This window comes from Chenopodium quinoa, unplaced genomic scaffold (genome assembly GCF_001683475.1).
Source record: "Chenopodium quinoa cultivar QQ74 unplaced genomic scaffold, ASM168347v1, whole genome shotgun sequence".
Taxonomy (NCBI): domain Eukaryota; kingdom Viridiplantae; phylum Streptophyta; class Magnoliopsida; order Caryophyllales; family Amaranthaceae; genus Chenopodium; species Chenopodium quinoa.
The window spans coordinates 6,757,384-6,779,914 of NW_018743792.1; the positions used below are offsets into that span (position 1 = coordinate 6,757,384).

General features: G+C 36.8%; 2 protein-coding genes across 7 annotated transcripts; both read right to left on the bottom strand.

The window, feature by feature from the left end:
• Nucleotides 1-8,347: 8,347 nt before the first annotated feature.
• On the bottom strand, nt 8,348-10,798 carry LOC110685159. Its single transcript, XM_021861615.1, has 2 exons — nt 9,686-10,798; nt 8,348-9,244 (listed from the first exon to the last, which is right to left on the bottom strand). The coding sequence occupies exon 2, from the start codon at nt 9,240-9,242 to the stop codon at nt 8,904-8,906; it is 339 nt and encodes a 112-aa protein (XP_021717307.1). The 5' UTR covers nt 9,243-9,244; nt 9,686-10,798; the 3' UTR covers nt 8,348-8,903.
• Nucleotides 10,799-13,970: 3,172 nt separating this feature from the next.
• Nucleotides 13,971-21,378, bottom strand: LOC110685234 (transcription factor GTE4-like). 6 transcript variants are annotated; one of them, XM_021861724.1, is made up of 7 exons: nt 21,346-21,378; nt 20,333-20,397; nt 18,556-20,204; nt 18,418-18,463; nt 18,200-18,313; nt 18,014-18,089; nt 13,971-14,315 (listed from the first exon to the last, which is right to left on the bottom strand). In XM_021861724.1, exons 3-6 carry the CDS (start codon nt 20,134-20,136, stop codon nt 18,061-18,063), a joined length of 1,770 nt encoding a protein of 589 aa, XP_021717416.1. In that variant the 5' UTR covers nt 20,137-20,204; nt 20,333-20,397; nt 21,346-21,378; the 3' UTR covers nt 13,971-14,315; nt 18,014-18,060. The 6 variants fall into 6 exon arrangements, 3 of the variants coding, with proteins under 3 accessions (XP_021717416.1, XP_021717415.1, XP_021717414.1); XR_002503971.1 differs by lacking the exon at nt 21,346-21,378 and adding an exon at nt 17,829-17,892 and having other exon boundaries at nt 18,556-20,744; XR_002503969.1 differs by lacking the exon at nt 21,346-21,378 and adding an exon at nt 17,829-17,900 and having other exon boundaries at nt 18,556-20,744.
• Nucleotides 21,379-22,531: the final 1,153 nt, after the last annotated feature.

Consider the following 22,531-nt stretch of genomic DNA (forward strand, 5'->3'; position numbering starts at 1 on the left):
ACTTGGCTGACAAAAAATCAAAACCATCGCAAAAAGTCGCTTAAAGCATCTGGTAACTGGATCTCAGAAGCTTCGGCTAAACATATTGACGCTGCATCATCATCTTCCAAAAGACCAAGCCGTTTAGCAGTTTCTTTAAACGTAGCACAAACATAATTACCAACCATACATAAATCTGTAAAAGATTTTGCATTCCTAGCATGCAACAGCAGAAGCCGCAAAAAATAACGTTCACCTTCAGCAGGCAAAACAAATGCTATCCTCCCAATAACAGTGACATCATTTTTCCTTTCAACCCATTCTTTTATTTTTGAATCCCATCTATAATGCTCTGGAAATTCACCATATAAAAGATTAGTGCCGCCATCGATCGTCGCATTCATTATAAAATATTCCGTCAACGGTGTTCGTGAACGCTTCGAATCTCTAACTACCCGTCTGAGATTTTCACGAGGTCTTAAAACAATTGATTGCATATTCGGTAAATGTACAGGCAGTGGCATAACAAGAGGATATATTTCGTACAAATCAAATCCAAATATCCGCCATACTCCTTCACACGGGGAAACCCACCTACAAGTAAAAATGTGTTCAATTCTCCAACGTAAACAAATTAAATAACCAACACCTAATACAAATTAAATAACCAACACCTACCTACCAGACTGGAATTGCTCAATCTCATCGACTTTATTTTCATTCGAGGTAGTAATCTTATACGAGATTCGATCATGCCCTTAGTATACGTACTTGTACAAATATTTTACCGCTTTAATAGTTGAACATACCTCAACATTCATATGACAATCAAACATGAGCAGTAAATACGGATTATACGGTACTACCCATCGATTATCTAACTCAGCATGTCTAATTTTCACCTTCTCACCTGTTTCTCTTCTCTTATACAAAGGATATCCATCTCTATTGTTTTCTGACTCTAACATATAATTTTTTGGATACCCATTTTTACATGCCAACTTACGCCCATTCCTTTTCATGCAAGGACATTTTGGATTCAATTTCCCACACGACCCATGCATCATATGAGTCAAGACAATCTTACGAAGAACAGGATTATCACACGACGGAATTTCAGCAGACACAAATTTGTCATACTCTGTTGGCCCTCTTATCTTGAATTTACGTTCGAGTATTATCAAAAAGTGTGCATGTGGTAACCCCCTCTTCTGAAATTCAACAACATAAATCATTGCTGCCACTTTACCAAAAACCTTCTGGTTCATTATCTGTTTTTTCAATGCTAATAATTTAGCACGAAATACCCGAATTACTATATCCGGTCTATCCTGGGCTTTCTCTCCTGGTTGCAATTCAGCCCTTATTTCTGACCAATTTGCGTTGCATGTCATGGTAATAAAAAGATCCGGCTTCCCATATTTTTGAACCAATGCCATAGCGTTTAAATATCGACGTTTAAGGTCTCTAGGACAACCGATGAACGAAGGAGGCAAAACAACAAAATGCCCAATCTTAGAAGCATCAGTTTCTCCACCCGCCACACTATCAAGAATACCTTGATAAAGGTCAACTCTTATAATTTCTTGATTGTTTCTTAAATAATCAAGTCTTGAATTTTCTATCTTTACGTACATGTCAACAACAAACTGTTGAAAACATCTTCCACCTCTTAGAAGCATATTTTGCGGGCTAATCTGAAGTTTGTAAGCATAATATTCCCTCGGAGAAATGTATCTATCAGCCCTCGTCCTATGTCTAACAGCACCTATATATTGCAAAACAAAAATGCCAAAACTCAAAACACACAGTTTTACGATAAATAAACGTATACAAAGATAATATTCTTATATAATCAAACACAGACTTACGTGACGCTTCTTAATCTAAGAAGTCTTGCACCGTATGAACCGCACAAGAATGTACAGGATATGTAACCTGTTGTGTTCGCCTCTTCCCAATAGCATTCCTTTTTTCAGATTTTGAGTCCATCCACATTCACCACTGGGGAATAACAGTGGATACTGTAATGGATCATAACACCCATAATAATGATAGATTCGATGAGTTTGACCAGACTTTCCATACAAAAGTATATGCGGAGTGCTGATCTGATCAGAAGAAACACCGTCAGGCCATACCACAACAACTTCATCCGACAAAGGTGCAATATAAACATGTTGTTCCAAAACAGAATTCTGTCTTAATACTATTTGTGTGTTCTCATCTATCTTTATTTCCTTTAACGATCTAAAAAATCTGGCATAACGATTATTTTCAGTAATCTTCATCAAGATACGAATAACATCTTCCCGTACTTCTGGAAAACATTTAACTCGATTTTCCATTTCATGCTGACCATCATAAAAATACAACTGTAAAAATTTGGGACTATCATCATCGGGTAATAAATCTGGAACACAATGATATACCTGCCCATGCATTTTGAACACATATATCCCTTTATATGTTGTTGACTCAGTCTTACCACGTATAGAACTAAAAGCAAACAAATTATTATACATTCGGCTATACTTCTGAAAATGTCTAGCATCTTCATCTTGCGATACATATAAACGACATAATTCATCAGGAAATTCATTAACTGCAATCACAACCTAACCACTGCAGCAACAAAAATGTGGAGATTCGTACATAAATTTCTTTGCACCACAATGCAAACAAGACTCTGCATCATCAAGCACAAAAGGACCGTCTAATAGAGCCTGCCCTACTGCAGCAAGAGGTATAACTACCAAAACCCAAACAAAACAAAAAAAAAACAAATAAATAGCAGCACATATTATACTACGTCAGTATTCAGATGCTAACTTTACCAGCTTAAACAATCATCGTAGCCTGAAAGAATAATACATACCCTCTGTATAATTTGTCCTAGCAACCAAAGCTCGTCTCAAAAGACGCTGGCGTTTGCTCTGTCCTTGTCGACAATCCTGAGAAGAACCTCCCACTTTATCTAAAATTAGTTTATTAAAGTCAATATTAATCAACAAGATATTAACTAAAACAATAGAAGTGTAATACATTGTCAAACGTGAATCGCTTATATTTACCCATCCATTGATAACATTCATATAAATTAATCTTTAATCTATACTGTTAGCTTATAACTGTAACCAATTGTGTTATATACGTAACATTTTTTAAAACTTCAGAATCCCAATCCATAAAAAATCACTACCTTATCACCTAATTATACATCAACCGCTAAATGTAAATTTTCAACACATCTCATATTACCATTTTTGCACACTTTATTTTCATGCAATTATCAGCCATATCAATCCACACAAGCAACAGTAATTAGTAACCATTAAGCACCACACGTGTTCACGTATCTCCAAAACCAATCTAAATATTCATTGTCTAAAAAGTGTAATACATGCCTCCTATATGCCTTGTTCTTGCATCCGTAGATTGACAAAACAAACGCTGACGCTTGCTTTTACGTTGAAAATCTGCATCATCAAACACAAAAGGACCATCTGTTAGAGCTTGCCCCACTGCACCAAGGGGTATAACTACCAAAACCCAAACTAAGCCAAAAAAAAAACAAATAAATATCAACACATATTATACTACATAAGTATTCGGATTTTAACTTAACCAGTTTAAACAATCATCATAGCCTGAAAGAATAATACATACCCTCTGCATGCCCTGTTTTTGCATCTGCAAACTGACAAAACAAACGCCGACACTTGCTTACACGTTGAAAATCTGCATTATTAAGCACAATAGCACCGTCTGTTAGGGCTTGCCCTACTGCAGCAAAAGGTATAACCACCAAGACCCGAACAAACCCCATCAAAACCAAATAAATAACAGCACACGATATATCATATTCACCTTCATTACTCTTACCGTGAGTAAAAGCCTTGGGCATACGACCTATGACCTCCTTACGTTTTCGTGATTTGTACCTATAAATAATAAAACAAACACATCAATAACAGATAATCTGCTACAAAAATAAACCAAAAAAAACAGAGACTCACTGTGATTCGTATTGTTGTACAGAAACCTGGACAGAATTAGCAGACGATAATTCCCAGTTCACATTCTCTCCTACTTCAATGTCCGTAACAAAGGCAGCAGCCCGTCGAGAAGTTTCTTCGTCTGGGTGTTTTTCCGACGCCCGGATACTACATGATACTGGATAACAGGTTTTCTGCGAAAACTCCTCTTCTAGATTCCGAACAGGATGCAAAACTCGAATTCCGCCCGCAAATGTCTCGGCTACGCCCACACATTGTTTGTTCATCTCAGCAACACGAAAGGCGTTTTCCGAAGGACTTTGTCCCGAGTTAACAATGACTCGACCCTCTGCTTCAGTGGACATTTTCCACACGTTCTGTTGCACACACTCATGCTGACTCCGAACAGAACCAGAAACCGAAAGTTTCTCCACATCTCCCTCACATCCTCCCTTCGCTTCCCGATACCCTTTGCATGCAAGTGAGCCTTCTCCCGAAGGAAACTGACCTAGATAGATAACAGCACGACCCTTTTTCCTTTTCACCATTATCCGACTTTAGATATCGTAACACTCTTCGTCAAACGTACTTACTCACGTTCCGTCATTTCTAATTCATCACCTTCAAACATAAACAAAATGCTCGACAGTTATTTATTTATTTACTTATGATATGGTATACTTAATTAGCTTGTATACACTGCCAATATTTTAACATGGCATATTTAATTAGCTTGTATAAATTGACAAAACTCCAGCAACAGCATGTTTTCGTCAAAAACAACCACGCAACATGCAACATACATTCGAACATACAACACATATAACACGCAAAATACACCCAACAAAGCTCCGTATAACATATATAATCATCGTTATCGTCCCTAACAGCAATACGTTATCGATTCAAACAAAATCAAATATACATAACTTTCTTAGACTATTTATCAAAAAATTCGCATAAAAATGATATTCAGATTACTGAAGAAATTTAGCCAGATAGATATATTGTAACACAATTACCATATACATTAGGTTAACTTGATTAATTGTCTATTTATCATCTATCGTAGCAATGAGAATCTGCCTGATTAGGTTAACTTGATTGATTGTCTATTTATTTACTGTTTGGGGTCCAAATAAGCCGAGGGTACTTTATCCGAGCTTGAAGCGTCGGCCATGACACGGCGCTTGGGATTTCGGCATTTCTAGACTCGGCACTTGTAAGAATCTCCACTGATTGCTACAATACTTTCTTAGACTATTCCACAAATAAATCTAATACAAAAACAAATAAAGATAGTAATTGTAACACAATTACCATATACATTACTTAGACTATCCCACTAATAAATTGAATTAACAAACAAACACAATCACTATATACATTACCTCCTAATTTTAATTAAACAAACGTCAAGCCTTGGTCAACACTACCGGAATCCGAAATACCTCAATTTAGGCGGTTGCAACAACGCTCTTCCATACACCAGCAACTGAAGGTCATTAACTGAAACATGCTATGTAAACTACCGCCGAAGATTCGGAGCATACTTTCAGCAAACCTAAAACTGTAAATTAAAATTTCAACGACTGCATTAAACTAAAGGCCCCTACTCTCAACAACATTCTAGTTTAAACGTACAATAGTTGCTCTTGCCGAGTTCCTTTTACCCTAAAGTTATTAACCTAAATTAGATTTTAAACAACTACATTCAAATAATGTAATTTATGATTTAAACTTCTCATCAAGCACACTGCACGCAAACCTAATCACCGTGTAACAAAAACACCAAATACAGTCCAACTTCCCATTACGGAGATCAACTACTATTTCCTGCGGGGCAATATAAATACGTGTACAACGTGGTGTTCCGGCCACGTGTTCCTGATACATATCTAGACTCATATTATACATGGATCGTGCGTCAAACCGAATCCAAAATGCCCACTCATAAAAAGGGATGTTTCTGGATATCGAAAAAAGTGCTACATTTACAAACACCCAGTGTGGGGGAACTTCAACGCCAATTTAGAGATAATGGACTCTGTTTTGGGTTCCATTGTCGAAAAGAACGAAAGTATAAATACTCTCATTTTTGCCTCACTTAGATTCATTCACCAATATTGCCACAAGCAACAATGCATAAATACGATTAGTTCTCAGCTATGTATGGTTTCGGCTGAGAAGCATGGCATGCATAGATTCTCGAACCTCAGAATTATTAACCTCGGCCATATCTTAAATGGAGCTTTAAACCTCGGCCGTAGCACGAAACTTAAACACCTCGGTGTTGCTTTGTTAATAGTTAGCTTAGAACTTCCCTCTTCTTGCATTTTTCTTTTTCTTTTGGTCAAGGAAATGACACTTCCTTTAAGCTGCCACGAATGTCTGCCTCTGCTAATGTGAAAGGGACCATACCCACTTTCCAAGGGTAATACTGACAATGGAAGCATTAAAAACATTGTGGGGGACAAACCTTTCCATTTACTACAAAAGATAGTAGTAATAGACAATAGTACTGGTTTTGTCATTATGAATTTTATGAGTTATATACTTAATAATAATTTTCTTTATAATAATTAAATTCAAATATGAATTTCATGAATACCCATGAAATTACTTAATAATAATTTGTAGTACTTAATAATTAGTAGTTATTATTAAGTACTACAAATTATTATTATTAAAACATAGTTGATCGTATAACAATATCTGATATTAGTGGATTGTTAGAGTTACTCTTATACTAATATTATAAGTAAAATCTAAGAGCTGTAATCCATAATATAACACCTATCTATCTATAATCTACCCTTAACTTTGGATGCTATTTACGGTCCTGCCATTGTATTCTGAAATTGTTATCACACATCGTTGAATAGTAGCAACATCATCTGATTTCAGCGCATGGCTTCATTAAACCACTTCAGCTTTGGCAGCTTGTGGTAGCTTCGGATAAATCTCGGCAGTTAGAGCTGGCGAGCTTACACACTGGCGGCGATTGGAGTACTTCGGCCGTGATCTATTAAACTCGGCATAGCCTTCAACCATACGTGGCACCGGCAGCGATTGTAAGCTTGATCCTCAGCGTAGCTTACACTTCGTCACGGCCTTAACATCGGCATAACCTGGGTTTCGGCAAAAGTTGAAGCTTCGTCGTTGTTAACCCCGCCAATGGAGTTTGAAGCTTCGTCCATGTCTGAGTAGCTTAAAGCACATGCGTAGCCAGTCTCGGCCATAGAGCCTACCGCTTAGGCGTTCCTAACATCGGCCTGGATCAAAACAAAGTTTCGACTAGGATTGCTTAGAGGTTGTAAACTCGAACCTCAACCGTAAGTGGGTCCGGCTGATAATTTTTCCCCTCAGCGAAACTTGCAAAGAGGCTAGGCAACGGAAAAACACCATCTCAGCTTGGAAAAGCATTGAGCAATGCGGAACCAGTTCGCTCAATTCGGATCTGTGAGCTTGGCATGAAGCTATTTAGTCCCTACCATAAAATTTCCAAGCAACTGAAGTAGTAAATCTTCGTGAATTTACCTTAACTCACGCGGCAAATAACAATCAACAAATATTCATTATAACCTTGTCACCGAGAAAGGGGTAGCAAATTTCCTCCAAGTTTATTCCTTTTTTTCACTCCAGCCACACCAACGTCCACGTCATCATGAAAACAACACACTATCCGATATACTTTCCTGGACAACGACAAGGTTACCGAATCCAACCCAAAAGATTTTTTAGAAAACTTAGCAAAAAAATACACATCAGTAAATCACAGAATACATCAATTACCCATCTCCACCCACGTAGCCCTACGTTCGGCGTAGCTGTTTTCGGGATCATTTAATAAGAGCAATATGTTATCCACCCACCTTTTAAATAAATATTAAAAACACGATTAGAACTACCGGCGATCTTTAAAACATAATACACATAATAGAACTCAAGAATCCGAAGTTCAAACAAGTAATGTCCCATTTTTTACTATATATACTACCATACCCATCATCAATCCTGATATGGTTTTTTCTCTTTCAGACACGTCACCAACCATGCCTCTGGGAAAACAACACACCATCCGAGACATATCCTTGGACAACAAAACGACTACCGTACCGAACAAGCAATTTTATTTAAAAACCAAACAAAACAAAACGCTACTACATAAACTACCAAATATAAAGTGGAAAGTCCTTCCGAAGTTTATCATCAACGGAAAAACAAACAATTCCCGGCACGTGACTTCGCCTTCGGCTAACACCACACTCGCGAAGAAGGTATACTCTCATGCCTTCTGCACCGTCTGGCACTGCAGTCGGTATCACCAATGTAATAAACAAGAATAACGACCATACAAATTTGCGACAACGGGAAGCAAATTTCTTCCAAATTTATTTCTTGTCTTCACTTCAGCCACATCGACGACCATATCATCGAAGAACCACGGCGTACACATATTTATGTCACAGTGTCCGATATACTTTCCTAAACAATGACACGGTTGCCGAATCATACAAAAAAAGCTTTTTTTAAAACCTTAGCAAAAAAATGCAACACAGTAAATCGCAGAACACATCAGCTAGCCAACTCCAAACACACGTAGCTCTACGTACGGTGTAGTTGTCTCCGGGATCGTTTTATAAGAGTAGTATGTTATCCACTCACCCTTTAGATTTAAAACACCATTAAAACCACCGACAAACTTTAAAACATTATAGACATAACAGCGCTCAAGAATTTGAAATTCAAACAGATAATGACCTATTTTTTACTATATATATACCACCATACCCATCATGGTTCAATAAATCTTTAAAATAACCAGAACACACAGTACATTTATCCCACAAAACATACATAAACTTAAAAACCACACTATCTTATCCAATGTACTTATTAAATGTACCAACACCTAAAAATTGCCTATTTATTGTACTCCAACAACACCAAATCAATTTTCTCCCTCTCCATCTGCTCATCTTCACGCAACCTTTTCAACTGCGCAGCACCTTCGTCTGCAACACGCTTCAACCGATTTAAGAACCCGCCAAAAGCAACTACCACAATTGGTGCCTCGTCAATTGCACTTTGCACACCTTCACCGGCATCCTTCAACACCAAATCAACCTCATCCCTCTTGCGTAAAACATCCTTTTTCATTTCAATAGCACCTAATTTCAAAACCTCCAAAATACGATCATGCACCCGACAAAAATCTTCATATTTTTCAATCGCCAACGCAACTTTTTCTGCACCCTCCATTACTACACATTAAATTAGTGTGATTATGTTCGCATTCTATTCAAAATCAAACTCATTATCAAACCTTACATCTTTTTCGTAATAAAAAACCTCATATTTACAATAAAATTACAAACAAATTTAAATAAAATTACAAACAACTAACACATAACGCCATCAAAATAAATCTCAACACAAACTCAAATAATCCCAAACACTTAAAGAGCCAAAGTTCCTCAAATACAAACCCTCTTATAATGTAAACACAATACTGTTTCTAAGGGTCATAGGGGAAACAAAGAAAAGGAAAAAGAAAGAATAGAAAACTCACTTAATAATAAATGGGTTTAGCCTGGTACAATTAAATTACAAACAACAAATACTGTTTCTAAGGGTCATAGAGAAAACGAAGAAAAGGAAAAAGAAAGAATAGAAAACTCACTTAATAATAAATGAAAACTCACTTAATAATAAATGGGTTTAGCCTGGATTCTTTCAGGCTATGATGATGATGATTGTTTGCCTGAAAGAAGAAATTGCAATTAATATTGCAATTAATAAACAAAGCAAAAGAACAAATGCAGAAGAACCGAAAAGCCGCAACAAGCAAAGAAATGTGAAGGAGAGAGAGAGGAAAAACGCAATATATATATATATGTATAAGGGCACTGTTCAGCGAAGCCGGGGTAGGAAAACAATAAAAAGCCGGGGTAAAATCGTCAGCACACAAAGGGCAGTGTTCAGCGAAAAGAGAAACTGTTCATAAGAAGGAAAAATAAGCGGGGTACTGTTCATAACAGAGGGGGGGCGATTTCCTTACTTTTTAAGGGTTATAGATTTAGTTTTAATTTTCTTTTCTATTATTCTTTTCATATTAAGATTTATTATTTTGTTTTCTTATTACTTTAATACTATCATTCTCTTTATTTTATTATTGTTTTTATGATGTTCATGTAGATTATTAATCTAGGGTGAGGTTGAACCCTAGACATGATTAATACTTGATTTATTCTTTTAAATTCTTAATTAATTATTTATATTGTTCATACTTAATTGATTGTGCTTATGCCAATACTGGATTATTAGGGATAATTGGTATTGTTATTATTCCATTGTCTTGATCGCAACGGGAGTTGGGTTTTGACGGATTTGAATAGATCAATTAAGGGTATGAAATTCTCCACGGAAGTAGGTAGAACGGATTATTAGGAAGTTAGGGTGCCAGACTTAATGTCCCTTATTTGCTTGATTCCATGGAAATAGGCTTGATAGTTGATTTGGGAAGCCATTGATAACTCGGAAGAGACCTTTGGTATTTTATAGGGCGTACCTTTCCTTGTGAACGTGTAATTAATTGGTTGGGGTAGGAATTTGTCTTGTATTGATTATGCTAGTGGTGATACTTAATTCTAGATGTTTTTATTATTTTTGACTTATGTTTGATATTTGAGTAGTCATAGTTATTAAATCCATCGTTTTATCTCTTATTTAGTTTTGTCATTGGTTAAAGTTGATTGTTAAACAACCTTCTCTCTGTGGGATCGACCCTGACTTACCCTACTACATAATTAGGAGGTTTAGTTAGGTATTATTTTTGTTAGGTGTGCGACCAGCTATCAGATAACCTAGTGTACGAATATAAGAGCATGTTTTGTCCCATATGGCCCATCTATTTAATTACTAAATGTATCATAGAGACACGGTATACTAACACTCCTTGTGACAAGATACTTGGCTGATTTTCGGTGGTGGTAATTTTGATAAAACGACAACACTAAAATTTAGTTTATAATTATTTATACTCCCTCTGTTAAATATTATCTGCAACTGTAGTACAATTCACGGTTGCCAATGCAATTTTTAAAGGGCAAAGATTAGAGAAAGTTAATGCACTTGTGATATGTAATTAAGGTGGAGAGAGATTAATTAATCAAAACCCACTGCCACCACCAAGACCAGGCAACACCACCCACACCGCCGCCTTCACCACCACCACTACCACCCCCACGAAACCACCACCACTACCACCCCCACGAAACCACCACCACCACCCTCACGAAAACCCAGAAATCTAACCTTCCCCTCCACCACTAGCTCAAACCACCTCCAACCCAGACCACCCCACCACCCATGTACCCAGACCCACCCACCACCGTAGAAAACCCCTTAATCCTAACCCACCCCCTATACCCACCCACCACTGTGAAACCCATAAAATCAATACCCATAAAATCGAAATCAAAACCCGTAAAACCAATACCCATAAAATCGAAAAAAACTGAGAAAATTCGAACGTAAATCACCCAAAAAATAAACGACAAACTTACAAAATCAAACCCCAAAGCAGATCCGGCTGAAATTCGAGAAGGAGGAGAGAGAATGGTGGTGGGAGAGGCGGTGGTCGTGACTCGTGAAGGAGAAGAGAGAATGGTGGTGGGAGGTGCGGTGGTCGTGAAGGAGGAGAGAGATTGGTGATGGGAGGGGCGGTGGTCGTGAAGGAGGAGAGAAAATGGTGGTGGGAGGGGCCAGAATGGTGGTGGGAGGGCGGTGCTCGTGAAGGAGGAGAGAGAATGGTAGTGGGAGGGGCGATGGTCGTGAAGGAGGAGAAAGAATGGTGGTGGGAAGAGATGAAGAGGGTGAAGGTGAAAGAGATGAAAGAGATGAAGAGGGTGAAGGTTGAAGAAAGAGATGAATGGGTGGTGGGTAAACTAGGAGATGAGTAGATGGGTGGGTAGAATTAGGTTCATGATTTTAGATTAGATTAAAAAAGGTTATTGTGATTAAAATAAGATAAGGGTAAAATTAAGAACATTAAAATTTTTAAGTAAGGGTAAATATGTAATTTTAAGGGTTTTTGTTTACTAAAAATGGAAAAAAATAGATAGTTGCACATAATTCTGATCGGAAAAAAATGACTAAAGTTGCAAATAATATTTAACGGAGGGAGTACTTCTTTCGTTTCTTTTTAGTTGCATCACTTTTCTTTTTAGTTATTAAACACACACTCTCTCTCTCTCCCCCATTTTATAGGTCCATTTTATTTTTATTTTTTTATTTTTTTTTTGGTTCTCTCTATATTTCTCATCTCCAAAAATAATCTAAGAGTCCTCAATTTGCAAAGTGATGTTAATAAAATATGAAAGGAAATATATGATTAGATTTATATTAATTTTTTACAAAGAGATGTGAGTAACATTAAATGTATAATTGAACACTTGTAGATATGCTTAAAGTTTGTTGAAGGTGATGGGAGTTGCTAAAGAGACGAATTGATGATGGTGATTGTAGCAAGGATAATCACGAGCAATGAAAAAGGGGGTGAGAATTGAGGAAGTCTTAGTATATCAGTGTTAGACACAAGTAAAATTGCATAACAATATTTTATACTACTGAAAGTTTTAATAGTACTATTAAGAGTGTCTTTTATACTACTGGAATCAAAATGTCATTATTTAGTAAATTGTCATTGTTATGTATTTGCTTGTGCATAACTGTGAGGCCCTAGAAAGTGCTAGTGACTATTTATTTATTTTCTTAACTTTATTTTCATTGTGTAGAGAAGACAAGAATTGATAAGGAACGACATTTTTGAAACTCAATGGCTTATAGGCCTTATACCATAGGCATGATTAGAAATACAAATAACTCTTGTAAGAGCGGATATGAATCACCATCCTCTGTTGAAAGAGGGTGTACACTCCATGGCTCAAGAGCCACATTTGGGCTTGTTGTCTGACGCGTGGGCGGTCACCCAAACAATTTTTGATTTTCTTTTTTTATACTCATCTATATACGGGCAACTATAAATAGACACATGGCACTCCATATATATTAAGAGGATTATAAGAGGATCCTTTATTGTTGTGGGAGGAATTAAAGGATGAGAAAAAGTAAGAAGATGTAGAAAGTAGAAAATAGGGTATATGAAAGTGAAAGTGAGGTGTCAAAAGAATAAGAGAGAGAGAGAGAGTAAGTTAGAGAACGAGGATGAGGACATTTTTATCCTTGCTCTAGTTCAAAGTTTAATTTCAAAATTGTAAGAGCTTAATTAGTTGAAAATTATAAATTCCGTTACTAGAGATTATGGGGAAATAAAAACTTAAATTACAAAGCTATTTATTTTTAAAATTATGAATTTTCAGGGTATAGTATGACATACTGTTAGAAATTTAGAATTGATAAGAGTTAAATTATTATGTATAAATTCAAGCAAAATAGGAAGCTACTACTATCTTAAGTATCGGCAAAACAGAAACAGAAATTACCACTAAGCAAATTTTTTATATCTCAAAAACAGACGTCATACAACCTATAAAAAATTAGTTGAAAGCCCAAATGCAATATGGGCTTACACTCCTCTAGCAATATCTGGGCTTACACTCCTCTAACAATAGCAAAGTCTATCCTAGTGAAAATGTGAGCAGCAACACGTGTGAGTTATTGAGAACTTCTGAACCTGCTTCAACAACGCAATAACTTTCTTCTCTAATTCCCCGACAACTAGATTCACACTTGACTTGCTTTTGATGAGCCGCATCAGCTATTACTATTATTATTATTGTTATTATTATATTCTTTGTTTACAAACAAGGAAATTTATTGCCCCTCCCTCGCTTTCCTTTTATTTGTATAGAGATAGACTCCAAATACGAGATCATTAGTGCATACTCATCTGATGCAGCAAAAAATTCTAGACTCCCACAGCAGCCAGTTAGCCAGATGATGAATGCAGCAAACTAACAAAATTAATTAGATCAGGAAGAAAATAATTGTTCTACTACCATATCACGAAGATTACATTCTTCGGTTAGCTTACATCAAATTCCCCAGCAGATAAATATTTCTAACTTGCCTGAATCTAGAAGGGATTACACAGTTAGCAATATAGACAAAGCAGCAAAAGCTATAGCACTGATTACCTAACTAAACATTCTTACAATCACATTTTACAACCTAGCAAGGACAAGGCTTTCCACTTTCTTGCACATCAGACTCTGGTACTCCAAGCAACATGTGCTACAGCAGCAGAGAGCCCCAAGAATAGTCAGAACCACTGTACATCCACAAAGCACCCTCCTCAATCCTTAATGTAAACTGCAACATTGCAAAGTATATATCAGAACACCAGTAGCTTACATCATAACTCATCACATTTCTGATATTGAAACAAAACAGGGATAATAGTCTCCACCAACACCATAAAAAATAGTTTAGCAATCCGTGATATAAAACGTGAACAGGGTATGACGACAACCATCTGTAGTTTTTTTTTTTACAAGCTATTTTAAAACAAAGGAAATTGGATCCATGATGCAACTTGGTTGACATGATTACTATGTTATTACAACTATGACAACCATCAGTTACAGTAAGAAGACAATTAGCAAATAGCATAAGAACTACCTAAGCAAAATCAACAAATATCATTGGCACTGCAATAACTGAAGAAGTTAACTGGAATTTCCATTGAGTTGCTGATCCATTTTTACCTTAAAGTCTGAGATAGAAAGCTGACTCAATGTTCTTCAATTTAAAAGAAACTACATAAAAGAATTTTAGTCAAGCCAGAAGTTATCAAGAGATCCTGGCTTCAAATAATAATATGAATTTCAGCGACAAACAGGTCCACGCCTCTTTTCTCTTTTTTAACGGCTTCTACACAATTCGCACTTTGCATGAGGGATGTACTTAATTATGAGAACTAGGTTTAGTCCAAGCCTCTTTTCAATGTCTTCTACACAATAAGTACTTTGTAAGACAAATTACTCAATTATGAGAACTAGGCTCATGATGTGCCCCAGCCATTCAAACAAAATAACTCATCCCCTTATTCCCCCCCTCCCCCTCTACAGTCACATGCTGAGGGTACTGTTTGTGACCTCCCAAAACTACTCACCTCTGAGGACAATTGTTACCTCATCTTCACGAATAATATAAAAACTTATTATTAGAAAATTTACATACAATTTCATTCAGGCAAAAAAAAAAAAAAAAAAAAAAAAAAATCTTATATAGCCACTGAGAATAGTGGGAAAGCCCCTGTTGTCAGAAAAGGAGGCAAGAATAACTAGCAACCCGCAGTGTATAGTGTACCACAACGTTTTCTTATGCACAATGTTATTCATTCAGAAAGCACTATCTTATAGGTTTCGCCAAGTTTGAACTACTCTAAAAGTTTTCATCAGTTCCATTAAGCACCATTAGCAGAACTACTTGCAGAGGAATTCTTGGGTGTTGTATAGGATGTATTAAACTAATAAGAAAAGTCAAAGGAAGAATACTTACAGCAATGGTGGCACCTTATACATAACCATCAATATATACAATTTTACTGACTCATTTCTTTCACCCCCACCCAACGAACCATCTTCTTTAACCTTGCCAACTGGAACATGGTGCTATACATACTTAAGTGCTTTGTTAGGTTAATTAACACTCAGTATCAAGCCACATTGTATGCCTATTAAAAGCAACATACTCGCTCATTGTAACACCACAATTCTTACAAGATTCCATCAGCGATACTCTGGATGAACCAGTTTCATCTTTCATGTACCATTCCCAAATATTTCACGATTTTACAAATTAACTGCTTTAAATAAAAAGTTCCATATCTCTGCAACTTATTTTTAGCTTCAATTAACTTCTAGCCAGAAAGCACACACAGCATACTCGTTTGCAGAAAGATAAAGAAAAGAAGCAACAAGCTTAAATATCTGAGTACCTACATCGCACCCTCAAACACCTCAACCCATCACAAAAGAAGAGGATGGGGAGAGAGGGAGTAAAAGGGTGAAGACTGCCCCCACACCAATCAATTACCATAGCGAATTTTATCGACTTTCTGGTATTAGTTTGGAAAAAAAAAAATATATAATTTAACACACCAAAATTCTAACTTGGTCATCAATAGATTTGTTTCCATATCTAACAACATTTTTTTCAACCATGACACACAAACTAAAACATGAAGAACTGGCACATCCCTCCCCCCTCTACTATACTTTCTCCTGCTTTCCCTAAATAAAAATTAAAATATTCCCAGACTTTTTATATTCAACTTTAATCAACAAATGCCACATTACAATTCTTCACCTAAACCTTAAATGGTATCTTTAATGGGGAACAGAAAGAGTAACCCACTTACCTTTAACCTAAAGATACAAAGAACTAAAGCTAAAGAAAAAAGACGAGAGATCTACTTAAAAACAACAGCTATACATGACTAATCTTCCCCACTCCAAATTTCATACTAGACAACTTCCTCATCTACTCTGAACAAAGACACCTGCTAACGCGTTTCTATATAAAAATCATTGGCTGACCTCTGGTAGCCCTCTCTGGTGAGGTAAAAGATCCTAACTTCTTTTCATGTACTTTTAAGCAGGAGCATCAATTCTCTAATGTATTTTTATGTAAACCTAAGATATGATGTTAATCAATCCAATCTTTCTAATGAACCTGTAAGCTTTTTTCTCAAAGTCTTTAAAAGGCAGGTTGAAGACTGTATGATTTTTATCTTGATTTGGTACTTGATACCATCAACGTAATTGCACTCTATTAGTTTAGTAAGTTGAGCCCACATTTCAGATCATACTATGTCACAAGTATGATGGGCAAAGAATAAGGTCAGGCATTAATTAATTTAATTTGTGTACATTGTATATTCGAATATGTGGTCCTTTCAGTAAAACAGTTGAAGACACTCATCTACTACAAATTCATCCAACAGCAAAGACCAGCCACCCTAGCCTGCCAAGGCCGGTGCTTTTAAAGTTCAAATTATACACAAATACAGTATCTTACACCCAGCAAGTAGTTTTCATGTCCAATCATAGTGTCACGAGCGGGAGTTTGGGCCCCGGAACGTGCGGCGCGCTCTAGCCTTTTGTCAGCAAGAACACTAGCCTTGTGCAAAAGAGGGGCTTGTGAGCACGAAGCAACACAAGCGGACAATCAAATATCAGGAGCACTCACGTCTATTTGGACAACGGGTGCGGGTGGTCGGGGCTTGTGACGGCCGATACTTCAAGGCGGGCACAAGCGGGTCCGAACCACGAGTTCTTAGTGCATCAAGTTGGTGTTGAGGGGAGCTATTATGCAAGTAAGACATAATATCTATAAAGATCTAACAACAAACAAGCATAAAAGCAAGACAACACTTGGTAGAAAGCTTAAGATTTCATTCAATCATTCACCCTCTAAAGAGCTTTAATTTAATTACAAGGAAAATCCCTAGTGAACACTGCACTACAATAACACAATAATGGGATCTAAGGCCTAGAAAGCATAAACTAACCGTAGGAAAGCATTAAAGGGGCATCTAATACATCAAAAGGAGTCGGATTCTAACACATAGCCTACAGTGGGCTAATAATGGATAGCACCTGGAATGAAGTAAATGACCATGATAATGATGTCTTTGTCCTCTATTTTAAGTAAAAGGCTTTTTTGGGGGTGTATCAAATCTTGTCTTACTAATAATCTGCCATAGCATTCGAATGTAAAAAAGTTAAACAGGGATTACATGAAGTAAATATAATAAGAGATATCATAATAAATGATGTTTAAAGCATTATACATAAAAAAGGATGAAAGGAAAATTACTTTTATGATTTTATCCACTTTAATTACCTACAGCATGTTGCCTTTCTAGGAAGATCAGTACCTACTAAATTACTTGTACCAAAAACACAAGCAGACAAAATCCATGAATCAAAAATCAGGAATACATTCATATACAAGAAGAAATAAACAAAGAATGTCATAAGATAATCTAATCAAATCTTTACCTAAAAAGGGAGTTGAAATCCCATGATAATGCTGGCTTTTCTGACCCTTAGGTTGAGGAAGTATCACTATCAGATTCTGCATTGATATGCAAAGTTGTTAAGGAAAGGAAAATGGTTGTGTATAAACTTGAAATCATAAGCCCAAACCCATAACTTAAAAAAATAAATAAATAAATAAAAAAGTACCACTGGAAGAGGATCCAGAGTCACTGCTTGAGCTTCTTGTACTATTTGATCTGCTGGCGTTGCCAGCTTGCTTTTCATGTTGAACAGGAGGCAATAAAAGGTCATTCTTCTCTTCTGCTCCATACATTTGAAATAAAGTTGTGTTATATTCAAAAGTTGAAAGAATTTAATAACAAGTAAAAACCTTATAAATAAGTCCAGAAATCTGGAAAGTATACCAGCTTTATTTTCTTTTGGGTTTTCCAAGATGGATGGAGCTTCATTCTGCATGGAGAGATGAAATTAATAAAATCAGAAAAACCAGCAAGATAGAATCATAATTTATAACTAACAAGCAAAGAGGGTTTGTTTCTCACTTTTTCTATAGTTGGTGCAGCGTCCCCTTCAACATGGGCCACTTCAGCCATTTTTTTGATTTTGGTCAGATTCTTTTTGTAGTTCATCACAAACCTGTCCAGCTCCCAAAGAGTCTCAGTGTCAACGCTATCAATGTCCACCTCAATCTCATCGTCATTTTGACAGAGTGAAGGATTCCTCTTCCTAATAATCTGGACAACATTGTCAAGCTTCTCTGAAGGTAAGTTCTGAAGGTCAGTGCTAAGCTTCTGCTTCTCCACATATGCCATGTCTCGCTTATTGGGATCTTTTGCCTTTGGCTTCTTTGGAACAGGAATCCTGCCTGTTGGCGTAAGATTAGGGTTTTTGGGTTTAGCACCAGCAGACTTTGTCATTGATTCTGATTTATCCAGTGTCCTAGTCATATCAACAGCAGGCGGCAAGGATGGTGGAGCCGGTGGAGCCTTTCTTGATGTTGGAGTTAAAAGACTGGCTTCATAGTCCATAGAAGGTCTCAGCTCCCGCATATATTCTGCCTCTACACTACTCCACTTTTCTTCAAACATTTTTGATATTATCTCTGCCATTATATAGACATCATGCCCTTTTGGATTATAAGTCATTGCATTATTAAAGGTAAGTCTAACATCCTCGGCAAATTCCTTAGGAGATTTGTACCAGTTGGTATTTAGCCTAGATTTCACAGTACCCAAGTCCATTGGATGCTTAATTATAGTGAAATAATCATGCAAACCAAGGCCCTTCACATCAACAGGGGTATTAAAGACCCATCCATGCTTGTGCTTCATTAACTTATCCAGCAATACACTACAACTCTTAAATACCTTACTCAGAGAGCTGCTCATCCCAACTCCAGATCCAGACTCCCCGTTCTTCTTCCCCATGCCTTTCGACTTCTTGTTCTGTTCTGATGGTGTGATCTTGTCCTTACCCAGTATGAAATCTGAACTCTGATAAAACTGATTCGCCTTAGGGGTCCTCTTCTCCTTCTCCACATTTTCACTGGCACATTGACTATGTTCTGGCACAGTAACACTCAGCTGATCAATTGGCCTACCCTCATGCCACCCCACCGAACCAACCTCAGAATGAACTCTTTTCAACTTCCCCACATCATTATTACCACCATCCACCATAGACCTCATACCACTACCATTACGTTCAAGCTTCTTCACCAAACTCCTAACTAGATTAAGCTCACCCTCAAGTTTCCTCCTCAATTCACGCCTCTCCTTCTTCGTCTTACACATCAAACTAATCGAAACCCGACTCTCAACCCGGGAAAATCCCGTCCCACTCATTCCATTCCCCAACATATCGCGATGACCAGCAGCGTAACCACCACCACCACCAGCACCACCACCTCGACCCACACGATTAACCGACGACCAAGCCGCAAACCTGTTAAAACCAAGCTCCTTCCCAGAATTCAACTCTTGGGAAGGCAAATTTCGAGAATTTTCTTCAGCTAAGTTGGTTTTACGTCCTTTGAAAGATTTCCTACTGTAAACTTTACTATCACCCAACTTTTTCCTATCCTTAGAATTACCACCTTCACCCCCAACAATCCCAGTTGCCATAACCCCACCAAAACCCCGTAAAAAAAACCCCAATTTCAAACCATCTTCAATCTCAGCAGTCTAAAAAACTAAAAACACAACAAATAATAAAACCCTAAATCAACATTTTCATCAAACTTAAACAGCAAAATTCACAAAAAAACGATAATCCCAAGTTTCAAAACAACAAAAGTAAGGGTTTTTAGTGAAATCATACCTCAAAAACCAACGAATCTCTTAGATCTCTCCTCTCTCTAACTCTTTCTCTCTCTTGCCGTCGAGCTGAGGAGAACGGTGAAGTACAGCAAAGTTAGTTGCTGAGTTGACCATGTAAGAAGAGATGGCGCGTGAAAATCACGTGCAAAATAGAGGGCAAATTTCTTACGCACGTGTAAAGCACGTGACAGCTACTAGCCAGTAATAAGTGAGAGCTTTGATGCTTGCGTTGCAATTTCACTAGCGCGTGGTTTAACTGTTGTTATAGCGCGTTGGTAGTGGGAATGAATAATTATGCTATTGTGTTTTCTTTTTAGGAGCACTAAGACAATGATGAGGTATTTTCTGGTCTTAATTTGAGTATTGAGCAAGGATTTTGGAGTAAGTAAGGTGGATTATGGCCCAGGATTTTGGTTTTTCATTGATGTGTGTTTTTTAGCGCTGTCAAATTTCAAATAAAAATCGTTTAACTATCTGAAATTAGGGATTAAAGTACGATTTGCGGTGTGGTTTATACCCCAAATCAAAATCAAATCACATTAATTCGGTTTTGGAATTTTTCAAACTACACCCCACCATATTACTATTGAAATTAAACCAAACTGCACTGTTTAAAATCTGATTTTTCAAAATGAAAGTGAACCACACTGAATTTTATCCAAAGAGCAATAGCAGAACATTAAAATAGTAGTAGTAGTAGAACACCAACACTACAGCAACATAACACCAAAACAGTAGCAACAATCCAACAGAACAAGCACAGAGTATAGAATTGCAACATCAGTCAATAATTTCGATCATTTCATCAATATCAGCATCACCAATAGCCATATTCTTCAAGTCTAGCATTAAAGTAATAACCGAGTTAAATATTTATACATATATGAAAATAAATAACATGATTAAATGTTCTTATATATTACCTTCTTAGAATAATTTTCTGTCAAATAACAAAATTTACAATAAAACTTGATTTTGGTTCGGATTAAAGAGACATGAGTGAAGATTGCATACCTTTAGATTTGAGAGAGGAGTCGGTGAGTCATAGGAATAGCCAAGGGTGGACACCGGAGAGAAATTATGGCCCAATACCTGGTATGGACCCTTATACCCACTACCATAATATAATATTACTTTTCAAACATTTTAAAAAGGTAAATGAAAATTGAAAATGTAAAGTAAGGTAAATTATGGTTAAAAAAAAAAAAAAAAAAAACAAACAAACAAACTAGATGTCTAAGTCATGAGAACGGCGGAAGATCTCTGCCGGAGCTCTCTCAAAATAGAGGTCTGAGCCATGAGAATGGTGGGAGATCTCTATCGGAGCTGCAAACTTATGACTTCACATTGCAACCACAAATAACGGTGGAATTCTTTTCTGGTGATGGCTAAAGCCGATGACGCCAACTGCTCTCCGGAAGTAGCTGGTGAAAGTAGTATAATCGGTGGGCGAAGTGTCGACGACGACGTGAATTATTTGCCTGTACTAGCCTACTTTAATTTGTGTACTTACCATTATATTTTAGGAAAAATTGGAAGGAAGGTCCTTTTAAGTGGTCGACCTTGTGAGAAAGGTCCTTTTAAAAAAAAGGTGGCACACAAGATCCTTTTATGGCGTTTTGGTTGTGAGGAGGGTCCTTTGACCAAATTCCGGCGTTGACCTCCGTTTTCCGACCAAAAAGTCACGTGTTGTGCACGTGACCACTTAAATTAACCTTTTTTTTTTTTAAAAAAGGACCTTTCTCACAAGGTCGACTACTTAAAAAGACCTTCTTTGTAATTTTTCCTATTTTTTATTTGTATATTGTTATTACACTCTGATAAATTATTTTTATCATCGTGAATCTGGATATGTCTCATGTCTGTTTTCTGGGTATATTTTTTCTTATAATTTTTTGGGTTTTATTTAAATGTTATCAACTTATAACAATTGGTTTTTGTTTTTACTTATACTATTATTTTGATAAATATACTGTTATTATCAATATTTATATTGTTATTGTTAATTTGTATACTACTTGCACATTCGATAGTGAAGGTGGTGGAACAGTATGATAACCTCACCTACCCACTGTAATTTGAAGACGAAGATGGTAACTTTCTCTCTCCTATTACTATTAATAAAAATGAAGGTATTTTGAATTTCTATCTCTTGGGGTTAGGGAGGGACGAGAGAGAAAGAAAGGGAAAGAGTAATGTA